Consider the following 24,418-nt stretch of genomic DNA (forward strand, 5'->3'; position numbering starts at 1 on the left):
GAGTGGGGAAAAGAGGAGGGATCAGAGGAAGGCCGGGCCTAACCATGTGGTCCTATGGCAGGAGACGCTTCCCACCCTCCAACCTGCAGGGACACCCATGGGTGACAACTTCAGTGTTTCAGCTTTCCTGAGTAGGGAGATGTAATGCGGTGCTGAGAGCCAGGACAAGCAGAATATGGTAGACAGGTGAGGCTGAATATGCATCAGGGTTAGGATTGGGTTAGGGTTACACAGGGACACTCAGAAAAACCTAAACCTCAAGATGGCAAACAGGGGCCTTTGCTGTGGCATAGAAGGTTAAGCATCCACCTGCTGTGCTGGCATACCATTTAGGCACTGGTTCATGTCCCAGCTGCTCCTCTTCTGATCCAGCTCTCTGCTATGGCCTGGGAAAGCAGTAGAAGATGGCCCAAGTCCTTGGGCCCCTGCACCCACGTGGGAGACCCAGAGGAAGCTCCTAGCTCCTAGCTTTGACCAAGCTCCTGCCATTTGGCCATTTGGGAAGTGAACCAGTGGATGGAAGACCTCTCCCTCCGTCTCTCCCTCTGGCTGTCTGTAACTCTGCCTCTCAAGTAAATAAATGAATCTTAAAAAAAAAAAAGATGGCAAAGAAACAAAAGTAGCTGAGAATTCATCCCACCTGAAACTGAACAGAGCAAGGCTGAGTAAATGTTAGCAACCATCCCTATTGTCATCAGGCTTAATCCTCCAACAGGAAGAGATGAATATGAAATTCCAGCAATAAGAAATAAACCAAAGATCACAGCTGACACTCTTAAGTGCTTGCTTTTGGCCCATTGACCAGATCACTAGAACTATCTGTACTATCTATGGAGCACGGGGTTTTTATTTTTAGCTAAGTACATTTCTTTTTGGTAATGAAAAGATTTTTTTTTTAAAGCCTGGTTTTTCTTTTTTTTTAAATTTATTTGACAGGTAGAGTTATAGACAGTGAGAAAGAGACAGAGAGAAAGGTCTTCCTTCCATTGGTTCACTCCCCAAATGGCCGCTACGGCCGGCTCTGCACCAACCTGAAGCCAGGAGCCAGGTGCTTCTTCCTGGTCTCCTGTGCGGATGCAGGGGCCCAAGCACTTGGGCCATCCTTCGCTGCCTTCCTGGGCCACAACAGAGAGCTGGACTGGAAGAGGAGCAACCGGGACTAGAACCAGCATCTGCCACAGGCAGAGGATTAACCAAGTGAGCCATGGCGCTGGCCCCAGAGCCTGGTTTTTCGTAACACATCCTTTAAAAGTTTTAAACTGTTTCATATCTGGTCAAGTTGAGATTGTGAACAACTTCATTTTTAACTTGCAATACAAGTTTACAAGTTGATTTAAAAAAAAAAGTCAACAATCTGTATGTACCTGTTCATAGAGGTCATAATTATAATTTTTTTCTTCCAGAGGACAGGAAGCAGACTCTTATTCACTCCTCAGGTTATCCAAAGGGTCATTAAAAAGTCAGTTACTGTGTGTCTGTAACTCATTTTCTCTTGAAAATAATGTCCCAGATGACTCATCTTCCCCAGATCTGTCCAGGGCAGCCTGCAAACCTTCTCCTCACTCCCACATCCCACTGCCCTAGCTTTCTAGATCAATAGCCCGAGAGCCTCCTCTGGATGCGGAACAAGACAGGTGTGAGAAGAGAATTCCTTCTATACCTTGTCTCAGACATAAACGCTGAAATAAACTTATCCCTGATTCTTAGAGAAGTAAGTTACAAACCTGCAGAGGTATTTTATGCTCATACTCTGGGTTGCTTTGTTGAAAACCTCTTTTCTTTTTATTTTTCTTTCTTTTCTCTTCTCTTTCTTTCTTTCTTTCTTTCTTTCTTTTTCTTTCTTCTCTCTCTCTCTCTTTCTTTCTCTTTCTCTCTTTCTCTCCTTTCTTTCCTTCAGCTTGGTAGGCTGCAAATGTGCGACGCATTCTATCCCCACATCCCATCAGATGATGCTGGGTACAAAGAATCTGAGAATTATAGTGTGTGGATGCACTTTTTATAGTTACTAGAAGTAACTTGACATTGGGAACACATATAAACTTGGACAATTTTCTCTTTGCTAATGCTGTTTCCTCACTTACAAAGTGAGATTGCACTAGACATACTGTGATGCCCCTATTGACTTTTTTTTTTTTAAAAGATTTAATTATTTATTTGAAAGTCAGAGTTACACACAGAGAGAGAAGGGAGGCAAAGAGAGAGAGAGAGAGTTCCATCCGCTGGTTCACTCCCCAATTGGCCGCAAGGGCCTGAGCTGCACTGATTCAAAGCTAGGAGCCAGGAGCCTCTTCCAGGTCTCCCACGTGGGTGCAGGTGTCCAAGGACTTGGGCCATCCTCCACTGCTTTCCTAGGCCAGAGCAGAGAGCTGGATCAGAAGTGGGAAAGCTAAGACTCGAACTGGCGCCCATACAGGATGCTAGCACTGCAGGCGGCGCTTTACCCCCTAAATCACAGCACGCCAGCCCCGCATTGCCTTTCAAATTCCATAAGCCTAAGGGTCTGTGTACTAATTTCCTCAAGGCATTGGAAAAAAAGTCATTCTGGAATCATTCACTCTATAAACGCTGATAATCTTGCAAAATGATTAACATTTATATTTTTGTGTTTAAATCTTATTTTATGGTGATACTCTGTTGCACAACTCCAGGAAGCACACTTATTGTTTCACCCTATGTGTATGTCACTTCTTGTGTTTGTATTTGCCATTTTCTGTCTGTATTCCCAAGAATTTCAGATTATTCCATTTTTAATATGGGTCAGCAATATAATAAACTTACCCACATTAACCAGTGTGCTCACCAGGAATTCCATCAATATGACTCACTGCATAAAAGCGCTAAATGATACCGTGACAGGATCAAATAATGCAAATACTTTGAGAAATTATAAAGAGCTAAATGATTTCATGACAGAATCAAATAATGCAAACAACTAAAAATTTGAAATGGGCTGATTATTTCAGCCATGATGACACATTGTATCGATTACTTGGTGACCAACATGCAATTGATTGCTCAGAGGTACACAATCTTTTACACAAATGAGCTGTAATCATCTGAGTACATTACTATAACCCAGGACATTATCCAACATAATCAAATCTAATTTATTCTATGGTCAAATCTAAATCTTCCCCCAGGATGTACATTATGGGGTTTCAAGGAGATCATTTTGCAAACCAACTACATTCTCAGCTCTACTCTTGTCTTTCCTTTGCCTTATTTTTATTTACTACTTTTAATTCATATTTTCTTTATGAATCACATCTAATTATTAGAGCTTATTTTCAGGAAACCCTCATCTTCCTTCTGTCTACCCAGGTTCATTTTCATTTAGGAGCTATTTAGCAGATCCTGAGGCTCCTTTCTACTGATTCATGATTTAACCTAAATATGACTTCACCAAAGACATAACCCAATTAACAAAACATATTTTAAGTTATTCTGAGGTGGTGTGGTTGCTCTAAAAATTTATTTAACACATGGGTTTGTTTTTATAGCACTTATGCGAAGTGTCAAAGTGTAAAACCCTTCAAAGCACCTGCATTAAGATTATTTAATGAAGTAAGAGAAGAAAATGAATGAGGCTGGAAGAACTTCCTTCCTTTTTTAGGGTGCCTTGTGAAGTTAGCTAATTTTAGAAATATTGGAACCTATTTGTCATTTTTAAGGGACACAGTCTTATATGTCAAACCTTTAAAAATGTAGTATTTAATAATGGGAAATTTGAAAAGAGATGGTAATATATTATAACTTCATCTGCTATGGATTGCTTAAGACAAGGAGTGGTCAACAGCCCAATTTTGTACAAATCTTTTGGGGCATTCTTACAGAAAATAATTTCTGTAGTGAATTGCATTGTCCTTAGGATTAAAAGTTCTATCATAACCTTCAAATGACCTGATAATGAGACACCACTCAGTGTTTCCTATAATAAGTTAGGTGTCAATATTTTGAAAAGCACAGAGTTTTTTCTCTAACATTGTGAAATCTCCTAGTTTTAGCCCCATTTTTGACCAAAAAGTATCATGATTCAGCACTGGGTTGAAATGAAAGAACAATTGACAATGTTCTCAAAATGTTGAACTTTGAGTCCCTGTGTTCTTAGAAAGTAGTGAAGATCAAGAAATCCTTCCACAATTTTATATTCTGAGAAATGACTTCTCAGCCCTCAAATATTCCAAGATAAGATGCACCTCTACCATTCCTCAGTGAATACAACTCTTATTTTCCTGCCTCTTTGAAATTCTTAGCCCCTTCCTTTTCTTTGAGACATTTCTTCGATAATGAATGTGCTTCCTATTGCAATAGCCTGAATAAAGTAATCTCCTTAGATATCCAGTATTTTATCTTTCACACTTTTTTTTTAAGAGAAAAGAAAAAATGTTTGAGTTCTTGGTTAAAAGCTAGAGTCAAATTGCTGTTGGAAAGTGATATGACTTTGAAATTTAGCAGAACTTTATAGCACGATGGAGTGTTTTAAAGCAGTGTTTATAGAGAAAAAGTATGTGGCTCCATTCCATAAACAATGTAGTTGGGAGTGTAGCCTTGACTGCTCTGCTTAGGCCCTGCCAGGAAATAACAGCAGCTCCAGGGACAGAATTGTAGTTGAGATAGCAATTTCCTTCCTGCTTTCTCTGGCTTCTTTGAGGGTATTATTTGAGCTAACTGGGATTTTGACTTTAGTAATGATTATAGAATTCAGTTTATTTCCTTCCCTCATTAATCTTCATGCTGAAAATTATATATAGAGAGGGGTGGGCATTGTGTCACAGGGGGTTAAAGCTGCTGCTTGCTTCTCTATATTGGTGCACCTTGTTCACGTCCCGGACCCCCCAGTCTGGAGCCAGCTTCCTACTAAAGTGTTCTGGAAGGCAGCAGGTGATGGTTCTAGTGCTTAGGCTCCTGCCACCCATGTGAGAGACCTGGATGGAGTTTCAGGAGCTTGATTTTGGCCTGATTCAGCCCTGCCTGTTTCAGGCATTTAGGATGTGAACCAGCAGATGGAAGATTTTTGTCCCTCTCAAACAAAACATTAAAGAAACATTTTTTTTTTTCAAAAAAAAAATGCTGCTTGAGATACTTGCACCCCATATCAGAATGACTGGGTTCGTCTTAGCTATGTTCCTGATTCCAGCTTCCTGCTAATGCATACCCTAGGAGAGAGCAGGTAATTGGTACCTGTCACTCATATGGGAAACCTGGATTGAGTTACCAACTCCTGGGCATTTGGGGAGTGAACCAACAGATGGGAGCATGCTCCCTCTAGTAAAAAAATAACTTTTAATCAGAAAATATGTATATATAGGGTGTGCACCTGTGATTTAAATAGATGATGACATAATAAAGAACAATAAATATTATTCATGAATACTAACCCACTTGCAAGGTCACAAATTGTGATTTTGTGGCAACTCATATGCAGCTATGTGTAATCCTAGTTATTCCCCTACTTACAAAGATGGCAAAGGCTGATAGTGGAAACAGCAGTCAATGAAGGGAAAGCAGGGTTTCAGTGAATAGTTCTGCTTTAATTTAAGTGCTTTGTACAGTGATGAAACGTGCACTACGAAGATGCAGTTCAGTAATTGCAGGGTCTTAGTCCACCCATACAGGATGGATGAGGAAAGGTAAGTGCGCTGCTGGCCCGGTCCCCAGTCTCCCGATCCCGGAGACAATCAGACGCAGCGGGGAGCCAAGTCAAGCAGGGACTCATTTATTTCCTGCATAACAGAGCCTTTTAAAGCACAAAACTGCAGAGTCATTGGGGCAGGGCATAAGGACCAACCAATCACTTAAAAGATCATTTTATGGAGCGATTTCTATAGGACTAGCCATATGTCTATACACTTGTTATCAGTTGTCGTCACTTCCCTTGATGTTGCGCAGCCAATTAGCTTTGGTGGTAAACAACTTTGGATTCTGCCCACCTTATTTCCTCTGGGCGCCATCTTTGAATTCCCTCGTGTAACTAATTTCCCCACAAGTAATTATATAATGAATGCTCTACTTTGTTTGGGGACTGGAGAAAGATCTAAGAACAAAAGGTTTCTTTGGTTACAGTATTCGATACTCTATATGCTCCTGGGCAGACAGGCAATTGACTGACATAGCAGGTTCCAGTGGCAAAAAGTATGAGTATGTCTGGAAGTATCAATTGTTTCTAAAATACTTAATTTTTTTTAAAGATTTATTTATTTGAAAGTCAGAGTTACAGAGAGAGAGAGAGGAGAGGCAGAGAGAGAGGTCTTCCATCCGATGGTTCACTCCCTAGATGGCCACAACGGCCAGAGCTGTGCTGATCCAAAGCCAGGAGCCAGCAGCTTCCTCTGGGTCTTCCACACAGGTACAGGGCCCAAGGACTTGGGCCATCCTCCACTGCTTTCCCAGGCTATAGCAGAGTGCTGGACAGGAAATGGAGTAGCCAGGTCTCAAACCAGCGCCCATATGGGATGCCGGCGCTTCAGGCCAGGGCATTAAACTGCTGTGCCACAGCACCGGCTTCTCTAAAATACTTTAACTTCTAAGTATTTTTATATCACTAATTGCCACTCAGTGTAGTACCACACACATGAAAGAATGTTAATGTCTCACAGATGGAGCTGGATTAAGTAAATGATGATGTTCCCATTCAGTAGTCTACTCACATCATATAAAACTTAGTTTTCAGGAAAAAGGGTAAAAAGAATTATTAATGGAGGCTGGCATTGTAGTGCAGTGGGTAGAGCCATCACCTGCAACATTGGTATCCCATATGAGCACTGGTTTGACCCTGGCTGCCCCACTTCTGATCCAGCTCCCTGCTCATGTGCCTGGGAAAGCAGTGGATAATGGCTCAAGTGCTTGGACCCCTGCACCCATGTGTGAGATCCAGATGGAGTTCAAGGCTCCTGGCTTCTGTCAGGTGCAGTGTTAGGTGTGGCAGCCATTTGGGGGAGTGAACCAGCAGATGGAAGATCTTCCTCTCTCTCTGTAACTCAGCCTTTCAAATAAATAAGTACATCTTAAAATAAAAATAGTTGTTTATAATTCAGAGAAAAATATCAAGCAACACATGGCATAATTTAGATCACTTTCCCAATAGAGTGTAATTCAGTAGGAGCAGGAAACATATTCATGGTTCACTACTATATCCCCAGTTCACAGCATGGTGTTTGGAACAACATAAATGCTTAAATTAATAAATTAAGTGTACACAGACTAGTCTCATTAGAATAAAACATGTTACACATAGAAGGCCTTTAAGAATATACTAAAATGTTAACTGTTTAATGGGATTTTTAATTTTTTATAAAAGATTTATTTATTTGAATGGGGAGAGAGAGAGAGAGAGAGAGAGAGAGAGATCTTTCATCTGCTGGTTCACTCCCCAAATGGTTGCAATGGCTGGGTCTGGGCCAGTCCAAAGCCAGGAGCCTGGAAATTCATCCAGGTCTTCCATGTGGGTGGCAGGGATTCAAGTACTTGGGCCATCTTCTGCTGCCTTCACAGATGTATTAGTAGGGAGTTGGATGGCAAGTGGACAACCAGGACTCAAACCAGTGCTCCAATATGTGACACTGGTGTTGTAGGCCTGCCGTGCCATAACACCCATTCCATCAATGGTATTTATAATTTTTATTAATAATGCTATTTATTTTCTATTCAGAATAAAAGCAATAAATCTAAGTTGAAACATAGCTTTTCATAGATTTTTCAGAGTAGCCTCTATAAAATAGCACATTTCTGTATTTACACAGTTTACAGAGTTGGTTGGCTTTTTTTTTTTAATCTTAGAAAGCAGCTTATTTTGTGAAATCCTTGCCTTTTATCCAGGCTTATCCATCAGTGAACAATCATGTACAGTCTGTTCAGGATTGTCATGAGGAAATGAAGTGAAAATCAAAATGAGCTGGCTATTGTATGCTGTTTGCCATTCAGATATTGTCCAGGTACTGTGGTTTCACTCTCCTTGAAATTAGAACTGAAGCAGAAATCTTATGGCATGCTTGTAGAAATGAAGATAACAGGAACAGCTCTGTCTTCACAAGCCATGGATTTGAGAAGAAAACTGGCTAAAATCCTAGGAGCTCATTCTGAATGCTCTCCTAATTCCCCTGAGGCAGTAAACAGATTTTACTTCTCAGGGTTAGACGTTTATTACTGATGAGTGCAATGCCTGTGTTTCTCAACATTAGCAAAAATCACATTTGATGGGCCAACAGTTGTGCATGAATGCTCCTCATGAGGGGTGTGTGTGTGTGTGTGTGTGTGTGGTGTTGTGGAAGAGATCCATTCTTCTAACCTCAGTTACCAGATGTATGCCTTGATGTATTTCATTTAAAACACTAAATGAATATGCCCAGGGAAAGCATTCACATCTTCAATCTTGTAGTTCAAAGTATATGAAAAACCGCTTTGTCTGTAGAAGCAGAGAATCAGAAATGAACAGGGTAAATTCACTCTGTTCATTTGTAGGTAGTTTCTTTTTTAAATTTTATTCACACATCAATTTTATATAGAGTTTTTCAACATCAGAAATGTAATCCAACCATAGTACTCTACTAAATAATAACTACAAATTCTCAACCATGTAGGGTATTAATCTATGCTGTATTTTGAAAATATAATCCTAGCAAAATACTTTCCCTATTCAATCAAGCTTAAAAACCATTAAATAAATAGTTCCTAAAATGTATTTACTACCTAACTACAATTAAATGAAGAAGCATTCAAATAAATTATATTAGATCAGTTTTGGACACTATCCTGGAAAAACATACTAATTGCAAATTTTTCAACAAAAAAACTGGAGAAGTTTTATTAAGGAAATAGAACAAAATATTCCAGAATTAGTATGCTCATAACTAAAGTCAAAATAGAGAAATAATTTTCCTTTTAATCTTTTGAACCAAAGAGAAAGGTGATTTTTTAGAACCTTTTGGCTGACAACAGAAAAGCAAAACCGACGGTATTGGTAAACAAGAAGGAAATTATTTGTCTCCTCATCTGGTATAAAATAATTCAAATTGTTGAGGTTTATAGTGAAATAAAAAGAAATATATCAAAAATAATACATCATTTACTTTATTCCTTTTAATTCAATCCCAGCAATTAAAACAGGAAGGGGACTATTTCATGCTTCCTGACAAGGGTTTTTCTCAAAATACAATCTTTTTCACAAAATACTCCACACAAAAGCATGCACACTGCTGACCTGCAAAAGGAATGCTGATCATTGGAAGGTTTTCTTGCCTAACATACATTTATTTAATACCCACTTGACCTAATTTATTGGTTCAGCCAATACAGATTACTTTGGGATATATAAATTTAATTCATTTTTTTTTCACCCAGGTAGCTGGAAATCTCTCCAAAGTATTTATAAATTGAGAGTCCACTTGCCTTCATAGATATTCTCCTCCCTCTTTCAGATCAGCCATGGCACAGTGCACACACCACTGTTTTAACATCAGTGTGTTCATTATAGCTACCAGTGCACCACTTTTGCTAAGCTGTGCAGTCAGCAACACAGGAGTGTTATTTCATATTCGCACTTCAGTACATAACACCTTATAAGTACCTAAGTAGGGTAGGTGATCAAAAACATTTGTTAAATAAAGTAATTAAATACCTCCAAAAAGCTATGAAAGCTATATCATATCTACAAAGTACAAGATAACTAAAATATTAATTTAACTTTAAGAATGAAGACTGAGTGAAGATTAGATCATTTTCCCCCTTGAACCCAATAATACTTGAAACTTAATTGAATAAGATCAAAGACATCATTGGAAACGGGGGAAGTTCTTCCTAGGACTCTTGCCTCTGTGAGTGTGAAAGACTCTCTCTTGATGGAGAGTTCTTTCCTAAGAAGTCAGTGGTGTAATATAATCTGGCACTTTGCTGACACTAGGAAATAAAATATCCTTGCATTATTGCAAAGTCTAGCTTTAGTCCAGTTAAAGAATATTTTTATTAAGAGAGAAGGATTCAGATGAAGTAGTTTAAAAAAACCCTTCCCTATGGAAAAAATTTTTTTGCCATAATACACATGCCTATGACTCTTATTTATGGAGTCAAAGTCTCTCTGAAAATCTTAACCTCCTAAAATCACTCAGCTTTCAAACCTTCCTTAGGTCAGGAGACCTGACTGGTTCTCTTCCAGTTCAATCTAGTATAGTCCAACCTGCATTTAAGAGGTTTTCATTTTAAACATAATCCAACTCCAATACAAGTTTTATGCATTGAAAATTCCTCTTTACATATAGATACCCCAGTAAAACAAATTAAATAGAATATACACAATAGGAAATAAAATCCTACAATAGGTGTCAATAACGTGATTGTTTTCCAGAATGATTTGACCAACATGTCCTCCCAGGGATTTCCTTCTCTTTATGCGAGATGAATCTGTGCTGGGGCTGCCTGTGCATCTTCCCCTCATGGAGTCCTCTTCTGAGTGTAGAGAAAAGGAAGTCTGGTCCATGTCAGTCTCGCTGTCATGGTAGCAACCATCAAAGGCCATTGCTTGAACTGCATCAATGTTGTACATTCCAGAAATCTGTCAAAAATACTTTTTTAAGTAGGTCATGAATACAGTTTTATGAATAGAAATTATAGCAAAAATGTAAATCATCTTTTAAATACATAATTTAAATAGTTACTAAAAATGTTTTGTTTGTTTTAAATAGTATTCTAGTTTTGGGTTTGCTGTCTGACTAAAAGTTATTAGAATAATAAATGTGAAACAAGCTTTTACAGACCCTGTTTTAAACAGGAATTTAGTAAGGAGTTTATATTAAATTTTTTTGCTTTTATCTCCGTAAGATATTTGAACATCATGCAAGTGAATGTTACACAATTACAGTCTCAATGTTTTCTAATTCCATTCTGGCCCAATAGACTGTTATACAAGATACATATTTTCTCTTGGTTTCTGAATAGTATGAATGGTTTGCCATAGTTTGTGAGTGGAAATTGAATATGATTTATTAGAACATCAATATAAGCCAACTGGATTTGTTTTTCAGCTTATTTTTTTCTCCACATGAAGAATACAGAAGTATGCCTAGTCAGTGTGATTTTGTCCAAAAACAGAACAATATCATCTGGTGATCCACTTATGCTTAAATTGAGGAGGGATGAGGGAATAATTTTAGCTGCTCTTTTTAAATGCAAATTGGCCCAGTTTTTCTATTTATGTGTAAAAGCACCTACAAATGATGCTAACATAGCCCAATTAAACAACATGAAATAGGCTTATTTTTCTGAAGGAGTAAATTATCAATGCTCTCTGGCTCCTGTGCCTGCCTGAATCTAAACTAAAAGTTTTCTTGAAGATTTTCTGCTAAGGGAGAAAGCAGTTCTCACTAGTATACACTGGTGTCTCGGAAGCAGCTGCTACCTACTAATTGCTTTTTAGAAAACAAAATCACTTCTTGAACTACAGGGAAAGTAAAAGATGAACAAATACGGAGAGGCTACTACTAGATGAAATTATACAGAATTCAAAATGCAGGCCATAGGGTAAATTCTGTCAGAGTGTGCTTTTGGTTCACAGGGATTCAAGAGACATGAAGTAACCAGGAATCCACATTTAAGATGTGTAATTACTTTTTTTAATTGTAGAAATTATCTATAATAAAATGAAAATGAACAAAGTAAACAATGATATCAAGACTGGAAACCTCGAATAGCTAATGATATTAGTACTTGATTGAACTGTGGAAATGGAGATAGAAAAACTTCACAGTCTGCAGGTTTTCTTAGCTATATAGAACAATGAGGGAGCCATTTACTTTTTTTAATTCCTTTAGTGTGTTGAAGAAAACCATCTTTTTTGAAGAACAAGGGTGCATTTTCTTCCATTAGGATAATCTAGAACTATCTATCCATATGATGAAATCTCACAGTGTGCAGTGTATCAATAGGCTGCTATTTGCTCCAAGTTTTATGTTGTGTTTTTTTTTTTTTTTGGGGGGGGGGAACAGTTTTAGAATTGGTTTTTAAATTTTCACTTCATCCCACAAAGAAGCATATAGCTGAGTCATATTCTATCTAAACTGTAGATGTGATTGTTTTAGGCCCTGGAGTCAGGAAAACATTTGGATAAAAGAAGAAATGAAGTCTCTTTCTCTTTTCTGGGCCATGGTCAACACTAGGGATAATTTTTCCATGGCCCTTGTTGTTCTTCCAGACTTCAGTATCAAGATAGGGTAGTAGTTGGGAATCTGTGTATGTGATCAAAGTGGGTGGTGGTGGTAGCAGGTGGCCGTAGTAGTGGGTGAAAATAGTGGGTGGTGATGGTGGTAGGTGGAAGTGGTGGTGGCAGTGGGTAGTAGTGGTTGTAGGATGTGGAGGCTTTGATGGTGGTAGAGGTTGTAGATGTGTTGGAGGTGTAGTGGCAGGTGGTGGTGGGAAGTGGAAGTAGTGGGAAGTGGTGGTTGTAAGAGGTGGAGGTGTTGATGTTGGTAGTGGAAGAGGTTGTAGACACAGTGGGTGGTGGTGAGAAGTGGATGTAGTGGGTACTGGTGGTTGTAGGAGGTGGAGGCATTGATGGTGGTAATGGTAGAGGTTGTAGATGTGGTAGAGGTGTGGTGGTGGTGATGACGGTGGGCGGCAGCAGAGATGAAAGTTGTTGATGGTGGTGGTAGATGATGCTGAGTGACAGTAGTAGGATAGGAAAGAAGCTTTTCCTGACTTCATGTTTTCAAAGGGAGGAGCCTCATGGGCCTAATACTTCAGGATTTTCTCTCCATCCTTCAATCACTCCAACTTAGGGTTTGGGAGGAGCTACTAACATGTGTGGCTCAGGTTCTTCTGAGTCCTCACTTTGGGATGTGCATTGGTGTGTGGGTTTGTTGTCTGAAATGAGGTAAATGGAGACTATCCTAGAGGCACAGCCCTGAATTGTGTAGATTTGCCATGACCAAGAGAGGAAGCACTTCGAAGTCAGCGATGAGCTATATTAGTGAGCCTTCCTGCTCACGTATCTAAGCAACATACTCCACTCTCTCTTGGAGCCCCCTTCCTGGCCACTCCACCAGGAGGTCTCTGATTTAAACAAATTTTGCTTTTAAATACATTTTGCTTTTCTCTCTGCCTTGTCTGCCTGGAAATTCTTCTTCCATGTGAGACAAAGAATCAAGGTAATCCTTTCTCTGCTGCCATTTCACCCATAACATTTTGGTGCCATGACTCAGCAACTCCAATGTGACTAGGATCCTGCTCGAGTTCACTTCCACCCAGCATCGGATCATCTTACTGGATGGGTAAGCATGTGGACCGCTCTTGCTTCTGTTTTTCAGAGTTTTACTCTCTTCCATAGTAACTCTCTCATTTTCTCAAAAACGCCGGGTCCCTGTCAACCAGTTAAAAGCAACTAGTGTGGCTGCAGGCCTTAAGACACTGGGGCCAGGCTTGCTGATTAGGCTAGAGCAATCCCCTGGTGCTGAGGCTCTATTCTAACCCCTCTCTCTTGTAAGGGACTGGGAAAGGGCCTTGAGATGATCGGGGAACTCTGGCCAGGGCACTCCCCAGTGTGTTCTGAAAATCTCTTCCCTGGACCCCAGTCCCTGACAAGACTGTGTGGGCACTGGGCTGTGAATCACCTCCTCTCCATCTTGCGTGGATCAGCCCTTCATGTGGGACTGGGAGAAGGCCTTGAGACAACTGACGGATTCTGGCTGGGGCTACATTCCAGTGCTTCCAGCGGCCTCTTGGCTGGACACCAGACCTCGACAGCTGAAATGCTGCTGGGCTCCTTGGAAATATCAAAGGATATATCTCTCTTCCTGTAGAGACACTAACTAATAAAGCTATTTGGATTATATTAAAGGCACTGTCAAGATATGAAGTGGTGCTACTGAAACAAATGTCCAAAAGTTACAAAAGTCTAATGATCTTGTGTTGTTATCAGACATAATGGTTATCTTAATGAGAAAGGCCGAGGTCTACAAGGGATAAATATTTTAGAAAATCTTACAGGTGCTTTCAAAAATATTGTGTGGAGTAAGCAAGTGACTCTTCTTGTCGGTTAATGAATTTATAATCTTAAACACAGCTACTTAAAGTCTTTTGTCATCCAGAGTTTTGTATTCTCCAAACACTAAAAATCACATTTACTGATCATGGAAGTTAAAACATCGTTGGTTCTGTGTTTAACTACGTCTCTTTTAGGCTCCAAAGGACTTCTTTTTTCCCTGGCTGCTATTGTATTCAGTACTTTGAGACCGTTCTGTAAGCAAATAAAGCCAATATCTCAGGTTCCAACTGAGAAAAAGTATGGTTAATTCAATTTTCTAAGAGCAGGAAATAATTCTAATTGATTGGTGGTAATTAAAAAAAACAGTTAAAAATTTTAAGAAGCTATTACTGAAACTGCTTTGTTGTTCTATCTTGTATGTTGTTATACATGTATACGTATTGTATGGGAAAATTTATTAAGAGCTGTTTTAATTGACTTATTGATAAAAGATGGCTCATAAATTTAAACTGCTAAATTAATCAAATATAACTTTTTTGGTTCACTAAATAAATCTCTGTACCAGACTTAAAAAAAAAATAAGAAAGGAGACATTGTGGTGTCTGTCTCTCTGGTTCTCTACAACTTGTTTCTTAGGCATAAAGGAGATGGGTGTTACTCATTAGCCCCAAGCACAGAGGCCTCCTTCTGCCCTCCGCTCACTGGAGCATCACACCCTTTCATTTCAGACGACCTCTTTCCACTGGCCTTATGCGAATGCATGTAGCTCCAGAGGGTGAGCTCTGTGGCTCACAGGCAGAATCTACATTTGCTAAGTAAAGATTCCAGATCCAGTCGTTATAACATTTGATCTTCACAACAACACCATTTGATAAAATAGGACAGAAACGACATTGTTACACAAACACATAATGAAGTTTATAAGACCTGGTTGGAATACAAAGCTACAAAGTGCTGAAGTTTGGTTCAGCACCACTTCTGACTTTAAAATCACTTCTTCATTTTGTCCTTCACATATATAAATGACAAGTAAAACATTTCTTGGAGATAATTTTGCTTTAAAGGGGGATGCTTAGAATGAAGGTTTCCATGAGGCTGAGGTGAGGATGAAGTGGAGTATTGTTGTTTAATGGGTTAGTTGTTCAAGCAGAAAAAGTTCTAGAGATTGGGTACACAATAGTGCAAATGTGCTTAACACTCTGAGCTATACATGTAAAAAGGGTTAAGATGATAAATTCTAAGCTATGTCTGTTTTTTTAAAGATTTATTTATTTTATTCAAAAGGCAGAGTTACAGAGAGAGGGAGAGACAGAGACTGAAAGATCTTCCATTCTTTGGTTCACTCCCAAAAGGGTGCAAAGGCTGGGGCTAGGCCAGGCCAAAGTTAGGAGCCAGGCCATAAGCAGAGGTATTTTTTTTTCTTGTTTCATTTTTAATATAACTTGGTTTTGATGAATGTTCCAGATCAAAAAACAACTTTTATTTGAAAGGCAGAGTTACAGAGAGAGAGAGAGAATATCTTCCACCCACTGATTCACTCCCCAAATGGCTGCAACAGCCGGGGTGGGACCTGGCCAAAGCCAGGAGCCTGGAGCTTCATGCAGGTCTCTCACATGGGTGCAGGAACCCAAGCACTTGGGCCATCTTCTCTTGCTTTCCCAGGCACATTAGCAAGGAGCTAGATCAGAAATTGAGCAGCCAGGACTTGAACCAGTGCCTATATGGGATGTCGACACTGCAGGCAGTAGTTTAACCCACTGTACCACAGCATTGGCCCCAAATTATATGTATTTCACCACAACTAAAAATTCAAAAAGAATGTTATACAGAGCATGCTTACCAACTCAAAAGAATGTCTCATAGTGGTCCACAAGAAGATTGTGAAACAGAAATCAGCTAATATGAACACATGCATTGTATGCCAGGTAGGGGCAGCAGACACAGATATTGGACTCCAGAACTGGAGTCCAAGGACTAGGTGAAGGTGGTCAATATTGCTTCAGTGCCTCTATCCTAGGCTAGCTATACCTTATGTAAAAACATAACAAAACCAGAAAAAATTTCTCTCCTTATTTACACGTTTTTTTCCCTGCCATCTTTCACTCCATGATGATTGAAATCATTGCTGTTTGCAGGTGGGTAATGAACCAGCAGCACTGACATTATCACCTGGAGTTGGATAGAAATCCAAGCTCTCATGTTCTGTCTCCCACCCCTCTACCACCTGCCTCTGCCCCCAACAAACCTTCTAAGACTGTATTCTAACCGGAGCCTAGGTGATGTGCTGGGCTTAAGCCCCTAGTTCTCCTAACCTGCACACACTCTCTGTGGGTGTGTATAGGACATGTACTCACAGCCATATGCTGTCAACAAAAGAAATGGAAGCATGTGCAGTTAAGACAAAATCAGTTCTTATTGGAGCTTTGACCCCAAGGATAGAAAATGAGAGAATGAAGTTAGCATTCCAGGAGCTCCGAGTTGCAATTGCAGCTGTGTTGGCTGTGAATCTGTAGGAAAATCACTTCACTGAGGTTCTGTGTCTTTAGAGCTAGTAATCTCTGAAAAATCTACACTGGAGAACTCATATGAAGGTTTAGCTTGGGAAAATGACATAAACACACTCTGAAATGCTTTTTCTAGAAGTATAAAAATATTAAATAATATTTGGGTGTATATAAGTGTTCACATAAGAATTTCTTAAACCACTGTGAATACATTTCATTAAAATTACATGTATATTACATACATATATTCTTTAGGCTGGCAAACAAACAACTGAATCTTGTTGGTCAGGTGTCTGGAGTATATCTTATGTCATTTCTTGTAAGAACCGGAAACTGGTGTCCAAATCCTTTGTAAAATGAAGCGGATACAGAGTAATCCATCCACATTTATTAAGCAATGTCACAGAAAGCATGTGAGCACAGATGGTACCTTGTTTCTAGGATATTGTGGGAAGAAGTTCCTCTCTGTATGTTCTGCCATTCTTCCAAGTGATAAGAAGAAAAAAAAAAACCTGGCTCTTAGTGGTGAGCAACATATCATTTATTGGTTGACAGCACAGCCTTCAGAGTCAAGGAGATCCAGAAGCAAACCCTGATACCTCTTTTGCTGTTTGACTTTTGCCAAGTTATGACCCATCTGCACTGATGTCACTTTTGTGAAACGAGGGTGATAAAATACTGACCTGTCAGGTTTACTGTGAGAATTAAATGACATAATATTCTTAGGTGGTGGTGTAATGCCAATATATAATGAACACTCATTACATGTTAACTATCATCATCATCACCCACTTGAAAGAACGTGCCTTGTACATCAACTCCTGCTACACAAGAGGTCCAGTCAGGGGAAGGGAACTTAGTAGAAGAAATTCTTTAGTCCTGGCAAAGGTGAATGAGCATGCCAAGAAACCAGCTCACAAAGAGCAGAGATTAAAATTCAATGTTAAATTGTCACCATGCTGTAAACTTGCAACTTGCTAAGGCACATGGACTTAATAAAACCAGTCTTTAAAATGTTCATGGAAAGTGCATACTATGAAAAACTATGGTGACTTTCAAAATGTTTTGCAGCAAATCAAGTTTACCTTTTAATTCTATTTTCCATGAACTTTCTGAATTACCTTTCTACAAGGGCTTATAACGCTGTCAGGACAGGGTATAAATGAGGGCAGTCTTTTGCACACTTTCAAAGGGATCTGATAGTCAAAGCAAAACTGTACCTTCCCTTTCTTCTTGAATAGCTTCCGCTCCTCAACTGTGGTGAGGTAGTTCACGGCTGCATACTCGATGACTGACAGGAACACAAAGAGCGAGCTGACCCACAAGTACACGTCCACAGCCTTGATGTAGGACACCTGGGGCATGGAGGCACTCACGCCGGTGACGATCGTGGACATGGTCAGCACCGTGGTGATTCCTGCCATTTGAGAACAGGGACAAACTGAGCACAGCACCCTTTTTCTTGCCTTCCTGCCATCTTCCCCTTCTTTTTGGTTCCTGTGCTTGTTCTCTAGCAGGAGCATCAGAGGTGACGAGATGGTGCTTCTGGGGGACATGGAACAAGATGAGATTTCCTTAATAAAACACTGGCTGGGGGAAGACCACTCTGTGTCTGCACTAATTTCTCAGAGGGATCCTGCAGGAGTACTGCCTGGAGAGAGAGTATAGAACTGTAAATATTTGAAATGCACACTGGCTGGCATGGTTTTATTTCTTAATTTCCCACTAGGGAGGTGCAAATGGAATCTTTAATGATTTTTATAAGTTGTGAGGACATTTTAATGTCAACAGACAGAGTCCCAAACAGCAGGAAGAGCATTTTGATTTACTCTTAAATGTACAGACGCAGCATGTGGACAGCTTTCACCAACACATTTCCATCCTTTCTACAATAATTCTGTGAGGTTCTCATCCAAGGGAGTCCCATATCAAACACAATGACAACTCGGTAGGGCCATTGGATTTCAAAGAAAGTTTTTAGTTTGTGTGATCAACATCATTACAATTTGGCAATTTGACATTCACCTTGGAAGGACCTGGCATTTCACCTTGCCACTGATTTGAACTCTAGAATAAGAAACAAAACTTCTGTTCTAGCTCTTAATATGCCCGATTGAATTTCAGGTTTTCCACCCACAAGGATGAAACATCAGATCAGTGGGTGCCATTTTCATCTCCTGGCTCTAAAATGTACTTGCTGGGGCTGGCACTGTGGAGCAGCAGGTTAAGTCTCTGCCTGAAGCACCAGCATTCCATATGGGTGCCGGTTTGAGTCCTGGCTGTTCCACTTCTGGTCTATCTCCCTGCTAATGGCCTGGGAAAGCAGCGGAAGATGGCCCAAGTACTTGGATCCCTGCATCCACTTGGGAGATCAGGAAGAGTCTCCTGGCTCCTGCCTTTGGATCAGCCTAGCTCCAGCTATTGTAGCCATTTGGGGAATGAACCAGCAGACGCAAAACCTCTCTCTCCGTTTCTCCCTCTCTGTAACTCTGCCTCTCAAATAAATAAAAATACATCTTTAAAATGTACTTGCTACATAGAGATATGGAGTTTTCATTAACATTACATGGACAATGAAGTCAAGATTATTAAATAAAAAACTTGCTTGCTTTTAGCAAGTATTTATCCTCCACAAATATTTACCTATAAATACTATGATCCACACATTGCAGAAAAGAAATATGAGTTAAGAGTTGCTAAGTAATTAGCCCAAATTTTGTCAGGGGCAGGATTCAACCCTTTCCTTCTGAGTGCAGAACCTGGGATTTTTACTGGAAAACCTGCCACTTCTCATTCTGGACCTGTAAAAGGAATTTCCTTTTGTTGTAAAGATGCTAAACTAATTTTTCTATATAGATGATATCTGAGATGAGATGCTATATATATTGATGTGGAATCATGTCAAGGAGCATAAGGAAGGTATTTAGTGATTTTCAATAGGCCAAAAGTCTGTTCCCTTCAAGATTTCACTCATGTAAACTGAAGAAATCCTGAGGCAGTACTCCTACTTAGTAGCTCACATCATTAATTCAAAAATTTAAAAATATCTTCTCTTACTGGCTGTCCAATATATGGAAAGTAGAACTTGATATTTGTTTCAGTAGACAGTAACATGGGCTTAGTGAACAAAGTAAGGGTTTAAAACAAACACTCAAGTGTGCTTGCCAGACAGGTCTCATCATGTATTTGAAATTGATGGCTATCGGGCTAATAAAAAGGAATTGCATTATCTATATCTACCAGACAGCAATGATCAGTCATTTTCTTTAAAATGGCACTTAGTCCAACTAATTTACTGGAGCTTTATTTATTTTAAAACCAGTATTCTAGATTTCCCTTGTTTAAGACGAACGATGATAATAATAATAAAAAAGAATTAGAGGGGAGTCCAGAGGGATTGTTGAGTGGTAGGGAGTGAATGATGAGAAAACTGATATATAAATTCCTGAGGCAAGGGGACTTGAAGTCAGGAGTATTACAGCTTCATTAAACACATTTATTATGTCTTGAGCCACCCCTCGGAAATACATTAATCTTGACAAATAGCACTCCTTCCAAACCCATTAAAGTTAACATCCCAATAAACGGTTTTTGAATTATATGAAGTGACCATTTAATCAAAGAGAGGGCATGTGTTGGGATTAGAAAATTATCTTCCCACCTATTGATATTGCTATGCATAGTTAGGAAACTGTTATGAGAAAATATTCAGACTGGTCCATTTGACTCAACTCCCCTGAGCCCTTGCAACTTCACCATATTAGATTTTAAGGACACACATGGGGTCAGTTAAGGACAGTCTGGGGAGAATTAGTCATCTGTGTTCCAACGGCCATTTAAGATTTTTTTTAATTAAAGAAAGATTTATCTATTTGAAAGACAGAGAGAAGAGTGAGATATTCCATCTGCTGGTTCACTCCCCAAATGTCCACAACAGCTGGGGTTCAGACAGACAGAAACCAGGAGCCCTGAACCCCATCTGGTTCTTTTGCACGGGTGACAGGGACCCAAGTACTTGGCTCATGAGGACCTTTACCTGCTGCCTCCCAGGATATGCATTAGTGGGAAGCTGAATCAAAAGCAGAGTAGCTGGGACACAAACTGGTACTCCAATATGGGATATGAGGTCCCAGGCTGCAGCTTAACCCTCTGCACCACAATGCCCTCCTTTCATTGGCCATTTTTGGCTATACTTCTTAGAGAGTTTTGTTAGCCTGTTTGATAGCACTAGGGCAGACAAGCAACACTTATTATGAACCTGTTCACCCTCTTAGTAGTTGTAGCATAGGAAGTTCTTTTGAAAGGAAGGGTTATCTAAATTTGCCATCAAAGGAATCAAAATATTTTCCCTGTATGCCTGGGCAGGAAAATATATTAAGAGACACAAGAGAAAAGAAGATGGGCTGGGTACTTCAACATTGCACTATGGACAGAAACTATTAGCAATTTTCCCACAAAGGTGGTGCCAGCATCCACTGTGATTAGAAGTTCTGATAAGCTCTGTGATGGTTAAATGAATTACTCTTCAGTTCCCTAAGTAGTCACTTTTCCAGGCATATCCTCTGTTAGGAGACATTTTTCTCTATGAGACACTACATGTTTGAAAATTGATTGCCTTCCTCTGTCACATCTGTTTTCTAGTAAGTGACTTCATTAATTAGTACAATGTACAGGGAATGGCACACCCATGCATAATGCCCAGACAAGAATGGTGGATGCTGGGAAAAGAGAGGGAAATAGAAATGAGAGGGCATCCTTTAAAAATTTTGTAGTTGTCTCATGCTCTGTCCTCACTAAATCAAATGGAAAGAAATAATATTTTTGACCCATTGCATTTATATTCCAAATCATGATAGTTATTATCGCCTATGAGAATTGCCTCATTACAATGAACAATTCTATGCTATTCAGCCTCTATTGTTCTTTACCTGAAATATGACAGATGTGAGAGTATCTTACCAGCTAAATGAATCATCCTTTATTGTTTCCAGTTAGTAACTGAAAACAGTTATTGAAAATGTGGTGGGCTAAAACACTGGCAATGTAGCGCCAATGCATGGAGCATGAAAGATGTGTAGGGCACCATGCCAGTCACTTCAGGAACAATGAGGATAAAAAGGATGGCAATAATGATCTTTGTTTCTCAGGAGCTGCCAACATAGGCTACCCTTGCTCTATAGCCAACTACAAAATAAAAGAAATAAGATATCTTAGACATACAAAGTGGTTCAAAGTTGGGAGTGTTCATGTGTGCTTGGAGCTCTCCCTGATGGCTGTAGTCATGGAGAGATAGTAGGATGTTGACAAAGACAAGTAGGGTGGGTATTCTAGGCCAAGTGAGAGCCAAGACAAACATACAGAGGCCAGATAAGTAGTTAAGCATGGGGACCTTTCTGAGATTAATCAATATCCAAACTGGCTAAAGCTTAGTGTAAATATATATGGACAGGGACAGGGTTTCATATTTAGCAAGTAAAAATGCAGGATATCCAATTTTTATATGAACAATGAATACTCTGTTAGTATGACTATGTCCATGTAATATTTGGAATATATTTATATCAAAACATTATTTAGTACTTATCTAAACTTCAGATTTAACAGAGGATCCTATAGTTCATCTGGCAATCCTCAGGGGACCCCTGGATTCCAAGCTGAGAGTATTGAGAGCAAGCAAAAGTTAATGACTCAAGTACTTCTGCCCCTGTCACCCATGTGGGAAACCCAGATTGAGTTCCCAGCTCCTGACTTCTGCTTGGCTAAGTCCCAGCTGCAGGCATTTGGGCAGCAAACCAGTGGATGGAAGATCTTTCTCTCTATCTTGCAAATCAAATGAAAATTAATAGTTTTTTTTAAGAACAACTCAAAACATATTACAGTTGATCAGATCTGAGTATTAGACGTTTTCTCAAAGCAGAAAAGTTAGCCTAAAATTTCAAGTAAAATGACTAACAGTGTTGGTCAATAATAAAGTTTGTGATAAAGATACAGATTTGGGATTTACTTCCATAGGGTGAGTACTTGGAATATAGTCTTGTTGCATTTGATAAGAAAATTGAAAGTGAGCAAATCCTTGAGAAAGAATAAACCACATTTAAGGAGTGGAAGGAAGAAGTAAAGAGCAGGGAAGAGAAAGGAAAGCTTAATGAAGGAGAAAAACTAGGCTAGTTAAGAGTAAAGAGAATTTGTGTATTACTTGCATGGGTGGTTATAAAGCAATAAAAATTATTTATGGTGAGGGGTCCCAAGATGGTGGTATAGCAACAGGAAGAACCAAAAAATAGTTAAAAAGGAGAGAGGATACATGCTGGAGATAGAGCCATGGGAAATTCATGACCAGAAGCCCAGAGACTTGGCAGGTCCATGCTGAAGAAGCAAATAAGAAAAGGAAGAGGCAGAGCCACAAAATAGGGAGGCTGGTGCCAGCCCCCAGCAGAATATGTTAGATAGGAAATCGCAGGTCCACTGAGCTGCAGACAGCAGTGGGAAGAGGAGCTTGGTAAACTGCATTTGAAGTTCCACTCAGGAAAAAAAGAGAAGGTATGAGAAGGTATAGAGGTTGGAATATATTCCAACAGAGAGGTCAAGCACCCCTCTGCCCATCCACATCCCCTCCCTCCCCCTAACCAGACCTGCAGCCGGCTGGGAGAAATAATTTTGTTTGTTTACATTTTTGAACATAAGCAGGGGACTGCTGCCTTTACACCCCATGCACACTCCCATCAATTGTGGGGGCCTCTCGCCACACCCCCCACCCAGAAATGAGAACCACACTTCAGAGTAATGGAAAGAAGGGGCCATCAAAGAAGGATGTGTTTTTCTCTGAAAGGAGGAGACAACTTCCATTTTGCTTATGGCCTTGTCTAAACACTGACAGAGATTGTGGATTCAACAAGTTTCCATAGCCTTGGCAGTTCATGTGAAGATCCTCGGGTGATCACTGATATCAAACATAAGAGTGCTAATTGTTAAGTTAACAATGGGAGTCACTGTGCACTTAACTTCCCATGCAGGATCTTTGTCCTCAATGAGTTGTATTATGAGAGTTGATAGTAAAACTTGTTCTCAAACAGTTTTTATATTTTGTGTGAATGTGTGCAAATTGTTGAAATCTTTACTTAGTATAGAGTTGGTCTTCTGTGTATAAAGTTAATTGAAAACAAATTTTAATGGAGAATGGGACTGAGAATGGGAGATGGAGGAGGTGGGGTGGCAGTGGTGGTGGTGGGAGGGTGGTATTGTGGGAAGAATCTCTATATTTCTAAAGTTGTACTTATGAAATTTGTACTCATTAAATAAAAGGTTTCTAAAAATATTTGTTTGAAAGGCAGAGTGTTGAGAGAGAGAGAGAGAGAGAGAGAGAGATATCTTCCATCTGCTGGTAAACTCTCCAATTGCCTACAACAGCCAGGGCTGGTGCAGACCAACACCGAGTTCCATCTGGGTCTTCTATAAGGGTGGCAGGAACCCAAGTACTTGCACCATTATCTGCTGCCTCACAGAAACATTAATAAGATTGGTTGGGAAGTGCAGAGTAGTTCTCCAAAATGGAATGCCAATGTCCCAAGTGGTAGCTTAGCCTACTGTCCCTGCATGGTTGGTTATATCAAACACCGTGGTCTTGGCATCAAGATAGACAGTTTACATGAATTCTCCCATTTAATTCTTACAGTGACCTTTAGACAGTAGTATGATATTAGTGATTTTCTTTTGCTAGTAAGGAAAATGAGGCTGGCCTCTTGACCATTCCACTTGGCCCCAGATTTGGAGAGGATGCCTAATAATGGCAAATGCCTGGGAGAAAGTAGTGCAGGAACACTGAGCAAAAGCAAGTGGGATAGGCAATAAGATTGCCTGAGGGACCTTCCAGAAGCTCCCGTAGCATAGCACTGGAGTGAGTAAAACAGAGAGCAAAGTGTCTTGGAAAAAGACTTGAGGGTGGTAAGAA

General features: G+C 39.8%; 1 protein-coding gene across 4 annotated transcripts in view; it reads right to left on the reverse strand.

Moving 5' to 3' along the window:
- Positions 1 to 10,240: 10,240 nt before the first annotated feature.
- GABRR3 (gamma-aminobutyric acid type A receptor subunit rho3) overlaps positions 10,241 to 24,418 on the reverse strand; it is a 72,822-nt gene continuing 58,644 nt past the window's right edge. For 3 of the 4 annotated variants that reach the window (XM_089330695.1, XM_089330694.1, XM_089330693.1), the window contains exon 7: positions 17,004 to 17,887. In XM_089330695.1, the coding sequence (XP_089186821.1) occupies positions 17,565 to 17,887 (323 nt within the window). In that variant the 3' untranslated portion in view covers positions 17,004 to 17,564. Of the gene's footprint in view, positions 10,544 to 17,003; positions 17,888 to 24,418 lie in introns of those variants that run through there. The other variant, XM_070071947.2, reaches the window with a different exon arrangement.

Source organism: Oryctolagus cuniculus, chromosome 4 (assembly GCF_051225735.1).
Source record: "Oryctolagus cuniculus isolate XC-2025 breed Fujian yellow rabbit chromosome 4, ASM5122573v1, whole genome shotgun sequence".
NCBI lineage: Eukaryota > Metazoa > Chordata > Mammalia > Lagomorpha > Leporidae > Oryctolagus > Oryctolagus cuniculus.